This window comes from Cebus imitator, unplaced genomic scaffold (genome assembly GCF_001604975.1).
Source record: "Cebus imitator isolate Cc_AM_T3 unplaced genomic scaffold, Cebus_imitator-1.0 Scaffold175, whole genome shotgun sequence".
Taxonomy (NCBI): Eukaryota; Metazoa; Chordata; class Mammalia; order Primates; family Cebidae; genus Cebus; species Cebus imitator.
In genome coordinates, this window is record NW_016107490.1 from 3,843,796 (window position 1) to 3,852,492 (window position 8,697).

The 8,697-nt window shown below is 41.5% G+C and overlaps 1 protein-coding gene across 2 annotated transcripts in view; it reads left to right on the forward strand.

Moving 5' to 3' along the window:
- Positions 1–6,112, forward strand: part of CUNH2orf74 (chromosome unknown C2orf74 homolog) — a 15,995-nt gene extending 9,883 nt beyond the window's left edge. The window contains exons 1-4 of one of the 2 annotated variants that reach the window (XM_017545007.2): positions 3,917–4,205; positions 4,440–4,553; positions 4,650–4,830; positions 5,618–6,112. In XM_017545007.2, coding sequence (XP_017400496.1) covers positions 4,090–4,205; positions 4,440–4,553; positions 4,650–4,830; positions 5,618–5,791 — 585 coding nt within the window. In that variant the 5' untranslated portion in view covers positions 3,917–4,089 and the 3' untranslated portion in view covers positions 5,792–6,112. Of the gene's footprint in view, positions 1–3,916; positions 4,206–4,439; positions 4,554–4,649; positions 4,831–5,617 lie in introns of those variants that run through there. The other variant, XM_017545011.2, reaches the window with a different exon arrangement.
- Positions 6,113–8,697: the final 2,585 nt, after the last annotated feature.

The window sequence follows — 8,697 nt, forward strand, 5'->3', positions numbered from 1 at the left end:
TTGTTTTTTGAGACAGGTTCACTCTGTCACCCATGCTGGAGTGCACTGGTGTGATCATGGCTCACTGCAGCCTCTACTTCCTGGGCTCAGGCAATCCTCCCACCTCAGCCTTTTGAGTAGCTTGGACTACATGCTCCTGCCACCATGCCCAGCTCATTTTTTTATTTTTTGTAAGATGGGGGTCTCTCCATGTTGCCCAGGCTGGTCTTGAACTCTTCAACTCAAATGATCTTCCCACCTCCGCCTTCCAAAGTGCTGGGATTAGAGGCGCATAAACGGCCATGCCTGGCCCTTCTTTTCAAATATATATTTGACTTCCTTTCAGATGTATTTTTTTTTATCAGAACGCTCTTTTTAAATAGCCTGTGAGTTTTGCTGACTTTTGAAAAGATCCACCTTCCTCGCCTCTGCTGAGCATCAGGATATTCTATCTTCCCTCAGTGTAACAGACTTCTCCACCCTTGCTTACAAGGCAAATCCCGAAGGGGGTTTTGGGCATACTCAGTTATAGAAGAAAGCCTATAGTTGTGATATGTTAAGAAGTGAGATTTAGTGATTATTATTGATTCTATGCGTTGGCTTAGGTCAGCTGAATGGTTTTTCTGTCTCACTTGGCATTGGCTAGGATTGCTCATTTGGGGCAAGAATTTAAAAGATGACTTTATTCACATTTGGAGCCTCATGGGAGCTGCTCTCTTCAGCTGGATGGTCAGACTTCCTACCTGGTACCTCAAGGCTTCAGGAGGATGAATGCAAAAGCTACCCTGTGTCTCAAGGGCTTGGCCTGAATTGGCACCGTGTTTCTTCTGTCACATTCTACTGGTTTAAGCAGGTCACAGGCCAGCTCAGGTTCAAGGAGAGGGGAAACAACTTCCCCTCTCAATGGGAGAAGAGACATGTACACACAGGATGGGAGGAATTGCTGGCCGTCATCCTTGCCTATAAGCTACTACCGAAAGAAAAGTGTGGGGTACACATTTTTGCTTTGAAAATGTAAGTGAGGTTATTCACCTTTTAAGATGAACAAAATGCCAGTTAAGAAACAAAACTCACCTTGGGGACTGTATGGATAAAGGGTTTAGAAATCATATGTAAAGAATTTTATAGTTGAGAGGAAGGAAGTTGTTAGTGAATGGACATCTGAATTGAGGAGAGACGTGAAGGTGAGGCATACAGTCTGTGAAAGAAGAGTTTAGCAATGCTGTTTCTCTTGAAACAGAGAGAAGGAGCCGAGTAAGTGTTCCTCACCTGAACCCCAACTGAGAGAATGGAATTCAAGATCTGGCAAATGTTGTTCTTGGTTTGTTGGTATAGAAACCACAGAGAGGGGAGTGTTCCCTGACTCACCCCTCCAGCATGGGAGAAGCAACAAGAATCGAAGGAGAATAGGGGTCCAAGAAGCTCCATGTATGTTTCTTTTTTTTTCTTGAGACGGAGTCTCGCTCTGTCACCAGGCTGGAGTGCAGTGGCGCAATCTCAGCTCACTGCAATCTCTGCATCTCGGGTTCAAGTGATTCTCCTGACTCAGCCTCCTGAGTAGCTGGGTGTATAGTTGCATGCCACCACACCCAGCTAATTTTTGTATTTTTAGTATAGACAGGTTTTCACCATGATAGCCAGGCTAGTCTCAAACTCCTGACGTCAAATGATCTGCCTGCCTTGGCCTTCCAAAGTCCTGGGATTACAGGCGTGAGCTACCGCACCTGGCCAACAACCAAGTCTTAAAGGATTGAGAGGTGGGACAGGTAAAGGGCTGAGTATTAAGTTTATTCACATTATTGTGCTACCATCACCACTGTCCATCTCCAGAACTTTTTCATAATTCTAAACTGAAACTCTATAGCCATTAAACACTGATTTCCCATTTCTCCCTCCCTGCAGCACCTGTTAACCATGATTCTGCTTTCTGTGTCTATGAATTTGACTACTTCAGATACCTCATATAAGTGGAATAATACAACATGTGACCTATTGTGACTGGCTTACTTCATTTAGCATTATGCCCTCAAAATTAATCCATGTTATAACATGTATCAGAATTTCATTCCTTTTAAAGCTGAATAGTATTCCATTGTGTGTATATGCCACACTTTTTTTTTTTTGAGACAGAGTCCTGCTCTGTCGTACAGGCTGGGGTGCAGTGGCACAATCTCAGCTCACTGCAACCTCCATCTCTGAGGTTCAAGTGATTCTCCTGCCTCAGCCTCCCAAACAGCTGGGATTACAGGTGCCTGTCAGTATACCCAGCTAATTTTTGTATTTTTAGTAGGCATGGGGTTTTGCCACATTGGCCAGGCTGGTCTCGAACTTCTGACCTCAGGTAATACACCCACCTTGGCCTCTCAGAGTGCTGGGATTACAGGTGTGAGCCACCGCCTCCACCACCACATTTTATCTATCCATCCTTCGATGTACATTTGGGTTTTTTCACCTTTTGGCTATTTTGAATAATTCAGCCATGAGCAAGGGTGTACAAATATCTGTTTGAGTCCCTGCTTGCAATTCTTTGTGTATATACCCAGAAATGGAATTATTCCATCATACGGTAATTCTTTACTAAAGTTTTTGAGCAACTGCCATACTGTTTTCCACAGTGACTATAACATTTTACATTCCAACTAACAATGCACAAGGGTTCCAGTTTTTCCATATTCTCGCCAATACTTTTTTTTCTTTTTAAAGTAATAACCCCCCAATTAGGTGTGAGATGGTAACACATTGTGGTTTTGATTTGCACTTCCCTAATGATTAGTGATGATCATTTTTTCATGTGCTTATTGGTCATTTGTATATCTTCTTTTGAGAAATATCTTGAAATCCTTTGCCTGTTTCAAAATTGGGCTTGTTGTTGTTGCTATGTTGTAGGAGTTCTTTTTATATTCTGGATATCAGTCCATTAATAGATTATGTGATTTGCAAATATTTTCTTACCATGGAATATGATGTTAGTTGTAGGATTTTCACATATGGCTTTTATTATGTTGAGGTAGTTTACTTCTTTTCCTCATTTCTTGAGTGGTTTTATCATGAAAGGGTGTTAGATTTTTGTCGAGTGCTTTTTCTGCATCAGTTGAGATGATCATGTGTTTTTTTTAACCTTTATTCTGCTAATGTGATGTATTATATTGGTTGCTTTTTGTGTATTAAACCATCTTTGCATTCCAGGAATAGGTTCCACTTGGTCATGGTATGTAATCCTTTTAATATGCCACTGAATTTGGTTTCCTAGTACTTTGTTGAAGACTTTTGCATTCAGTATTCATAAAGGATATTTGTCTGTAGCTTTCTTTTCTTTTAGTGGCTTTGGCATCAGGTTAATGCCAGCTTCATAGAATGACTAGTAAGTGTTCCCTCTTCAATTTTTTGAAAGATTTGAGAAACATTGGTGTTAGTTCTTCGTTAAATGTTTGGTAGAATTTCACAGTGAAGCCTTGGGCTAAGGGCTAGAGAGAAGGATTTCATAAGAAGGAAGTAGACCAATTGTTCATGGTCTGTGAAAGAAGCAATAAAAGAAACAGGCTCAGATTAGGAAATGAAAGATGGTATTTGGAGAGTAAGGAGAAAATCCTTTCCCAGAGAATGGTCAAGACAGTCTCATATGGCCTCTAACTTGGACCTCTCAGAGGAGGGGAAGAATAGGCAACAGCCTCGTGGTTCTCCAGCCTCCAGGTGATGGGCCGAGTTGGACTGGCACTGTGGTCTCTGTTACTCAAGGGCTCCATGATTCTATGATGTCACTGAAGAGAGAAGAATGGGGAACTGGACTCAGCTCCAGCTGCTCTGATTCCTCTCTCCTCTGGATCCTGATAGTTTTTGGGATGAGGGGAGGTGAGCTGCATGATCACACGTGTCCTAGCTCAGTCTCCCCTCTGGCCACCTCAGCCCCCACCACATTTACGGAGAGAAATTAGCCAGTGTGAGTCAACTCCGCAACAAGCAGAGCATCTTTTATGAAGCTAAACTGACCAAAAGAACAACAATGAAAACAGCCTTTTATTCCTCTGTTTCTAGAAAACTTAAAGAACAAGAGAACTACATTCAAATTGAGCTGGAAAAGAATATTTGGACAATCTGTGATTGTGAGAGTGGATGAATCTTCTAGCTAAACCTATGAGCTTTGAAACCACAGCAATCACTTTCTTCATCATTCTTCTAATTTGCTTCATTTGCATCCTCCTTTTATTGGTGGTCTTTTTATATAAATGGTATAAATCCATGCTGATAATTGGGATCAGATTTCAAGTCACATTAGCAAATGTATCTAGAAATAATGTAAAACAATTTAAAATAGAACAAGTAATAATACCATGGCTGTCTACTTTTTTCATTTCAGCATTTTAGAAATGCTGATTTTCTGTTTAAAAGTGAAGTTTCTATGCCACACCTTAAAATCAGGGCCATTCTTCTTTTTCTGAATTTGTGGCTTTTTTTTTTTTCAGTTTCCAAGGCAGGAAAGATACAGACACAAAGAAAGCACCTTGTACAGATGCAAACGGAGGTGTAGACTGTGCAGTTGCCAAAGTGGTGACAAGCAATCCAGAGGACCATGAAAGGTGACTGTGGCACAGGATACAGCAGAAGCTATTTTCTGTGTATTAGTGAGGACGAGGATACATGAATGTTTAAAACTCTATGGATTGATTTTCTAGGGTCTTAATGCAAGTTGTGAACTTGAATGTGCCGATGAGGCCTGGCATTCTTGTCCAAAGACAGAGTAAGGAAGTGTTGGCCACATCCTTAGAAAACAGAAGAGATATGGAGGCAGAAGAGGAGAACCAAATAAATGAGAAGCAAGAGACTGAGAATGCTGGAGAAACTGGTCAAGAAGAGGTGATATGTTTACTCTCAAGGGGCAGATTTAGAATTTGTTTGACTGAAAAGAAGATAAATTCCTTAGCTAGATATACCTAATAGGAGATGGAGTTGCCTGTAACTTAGGTTTGTAGGTATAATGACTCCAATGCCCACAGTTATTTAAGCCATTCTGGTTGCTTATCAGTTTATGTTACTAAACCATTACATATGCCAAGTCTAGAAACTTGCTCAGTCTTCATTCTTTGTCTTTTTCTTAATAATTCCTCTTGTTTGTTTTTCTCAAAATTCTAGAATCTTAGAGCTGTTAAGAGATCATCTAGGGATCCATCGCTCTCCTGTTTTCCAATGAGAAAACAAAATGAATTGTTTACTTCTCCAGTGTGGCCAAGCTCAGGCCCAGATTGTGGCTCCCTGTGCTAGTTACAAGGTCCTACAACAGCACACAACATGGCTGGAGCCTTCTTGAGTTCCATGTCTGGGACTCCCTAACATGAACAACTCACATGCCCTCCCACCCCATGGCCATGCCCAGTCCACAACAGAATGATGGTTCAGGTGGCTCTTTGGTTTGACCACTTTGTGGAGAGAATTACATGTCACCAAATGTTATTTGAATATGTCAGTGTATGCTTTTATAGCCAAAAAAATGTGAAAATGTAATCATGATGGATTATTGCTGCTTTCCTATATCATTTGGAAATGCTTTTTCTATTTTTCGTTAACAGTGTATATATAATTTTAAAAGCAGCGGATGTCATAAATTGATTATTTGTTTATATTGTTTGTCCTCATTCTCTTGCAGGATGATGATTTGCAGAAAACACACACATCTGTCACTAGAACTCCTTCAGTTGTTGAAAGCCAAAAAAGACCTTTAAAAGGAGTGACATTTTCTAGGGAGGTAATTGTTGTGGATCTTGGGAATAAACACCCTATACCTCAAAGCTATACTCGAGAACATAAAGAGAGAAAATGAAGCTCCAAAAAGGGTAAGAGTGAAAGAAAATGTAACCTTTAACTAACATTGAAATGACTGAGGGTACAAAATCATGGTGAAACAGCAAAACAATGGGGAATTAAGCAAATAAATATAGTATATTACCTTTTTGCAGAAAGGAGTGGGCCAAGGGCAAAATTCTGTAAGTAAAATACTCAGAGCTTGAATATAGTTTTTTAAAATTCAAATCTGGGTTCAAGGAATTGATTATATTGCCCTTAAAACTGTCTACTCGGCTAGGCGCCGTGGCTCACGCCTGTAATCCCAGCACTTTGGGAGGCCGAGACGGGCAGATCACAAGGTCAGATCAAGATCATCCTGGCTAACACGGTGAAACCTCATCTCTACTAAAAATACAAAAAATTAGCCAGGTGTGGTGGTGCACGCCTATAGTCCCAGCTATTTGGGATCCTGAGGCAGAAGAATCGCTTGAACCTGGGAGGCAGAGGCTGCAATAAGGTGAGATCGTGCAACTGCACTCCAGCTTGCACAACAGAGCGAGACTCAGTCTAAAAAAAAAAACAAAACAAAAAAAACGCACAAACAACTGTCTACTTAAACACTGTTCTGGCATGTGAATAAAGTGGTTTGTGTTTGTACAGATGCCTATTAGGTACATCATATTCAAGGGGGATTTTTAAAAATAATGCATGTTCTGATCATAAGCATTCATGACCAAATAACATTGCAGCTGTCATCATGGAAACTTCCATAACTGTGGTCTTCTACTATATAATCCCCATTGAACTCAGTCCTGAAACTTTTCTTATACTGACAACTGTTTTTAAAAATTGGTACAGACTGGGCGCAGTGGCTCAAGCCTGTAATCCCAGCACTTTGGGAGGCCAAAGTGGGTGGATCCCCTGAGGTCAGGAGTTTGAGACCAGCCTGGCCAACATGGTGAAACCCCATGTCTACTAACAATATAAAAATTAGCCAGGCAATGGTGGTATGCCTCTGTAATCCCAACTACTTGGGAGGCTGAGGCAGGAGAATCGCTTGAACATGGGAGGCAGAGGTTGCAGTGAGCTGAGATTGTGCCACTGCACTTCAGCCTGGGTGAGAGAGTGAGACTCCATCTAAGAAAAAACCAAAAACAACAAACAAACAAAAACACAAACTGCTAGCAACAACAAAACATCCTATTACTTTAGGCAAATTCTAAGATTATACATACTATCCTTGATTTCAGTGGTTTACACTTTGCTGTGCATGTGTGGAATATGACAGTACAGACTGGTAGGACACCATCCACACAGCTGCAGTACGCATTTGTGAAATGTCTAAGGGGCTCTGAGAGAGAAAAAGCAGGAAATGTAGCATTTGATTCAGGGGCCTAGCCCATGGTCATGTGTATTTTCCATAAATGTTTGTGGAATGATTGGGAGTGTAAGTGATAAAATATTTTAGAATGTGGAACTATTGCCAAATGGGGTGTATTGACACCCTCTGCTGAGGGTCATGTCACTGTGGGCTGGGACCATCCCACTGTGAGGAGGAAAAGGGACTTAGACAAATGGAAGGATTAGATAGATGAGACAAGCAGCTGGGGAAGAACATGAGTCAAGGCAAAGAAGTGAAGACGTGTACTGGGTTTGGTTGATGCCAGTTGGCTGGCGCCGAAGTTGGATGTAGAGGAGAGTTGAGGGGCAACAGTGAAGCACGGTGAGAAGTCAAAATGAAGTTCACTGAGGACCCCAGGTTAAGGGTATAGGGTGGGAAATGGATCCAAGCTCTGTGGACTGTGGGGGAGGGTGCCTGCAGAAATATTCAGAGTCTCTACAATCATTAAATTTTTTATCTTTCACCTGATAATAATACTAAATTAAAAAGTTTTCATTTCAATAAAATATATATAACATAAAACTTGCCAACCTAACCATTTATTTTATTTTTTGAGACAGGGTATCACTCTGTTGCCCAGGCTGGAGTGTAGTGGCGCAATCAAGGTTCATTGTAGCCGTGACCTCCAGGGCTTAAGCAGTCCTCCCACCTCAGCCACCAGAGGAGCTGGGACTACAGGCACATGCCACCAGGCCCAGCTAACTTTTGTATTTTTTGTTGAGACAGGATTTCAGCATGTTGCCCAGGCTGGTCTCCAACTCCTGAGCTCAAGCAGTCCCCCACCTTGGCCTCCCAAAGTGCTGGGATTACATGTGTAAGCCATCATGGCTGGCTTCATCTTAGCCATTTTTAAGCGTACAGTTCAATAGTGTTTTAAGTACATTGACATTGTGCTGCAACTGTCACCACAGTTTTGTAGAAGTTCCAATAGAGGAAAATGATGGGAAAATTGGCCATCAATACCTATAACCATATAGGCAGATGGAATCCGAGAAAGCCATCCAGATCACGACTATAATGTGAACAGCAGCACAGTCAATAGAAGAACATCTGGCATTTGAATTTTATTGGTTCTAAATGTCCATTTGAATTTTATTGGTTCTATGCTTTTGTTTGTATTTGATTTTAAAATTTCTTTTAGTTTTAAAGTTGGATGAAAGCTCTTAGGTTAGAGAGTTGATACCCAAATATATATACATTTTTGAGATGGAGTCTCACTCTGTCAGCCAGGCTGGAGTGCAGTGACACAATCTCAGCTCACAGCAACCTCCACCTCCCGGGTTCAAGCAGTTCTCCTGCCTCAGCCTCCCGAGTAACTGGGACTACAGGCATGTGCCACCATGTAGTAGAAATGGGGTTTCACCATATTGGACAGGCTGGTCTCAAACTCCTGACCTCGTGATCTGTCTGCCTTGGCCTCCCGAAATGCTAGGATTACAAGTGTGAGCCACTGCGCCCAGCCGGGCTTCTACATATTTTTAAGTTGTATTATAATAAATAATCTTAGGCAATAATGGAAGAAGTCCATGAGAGCTTTCCAC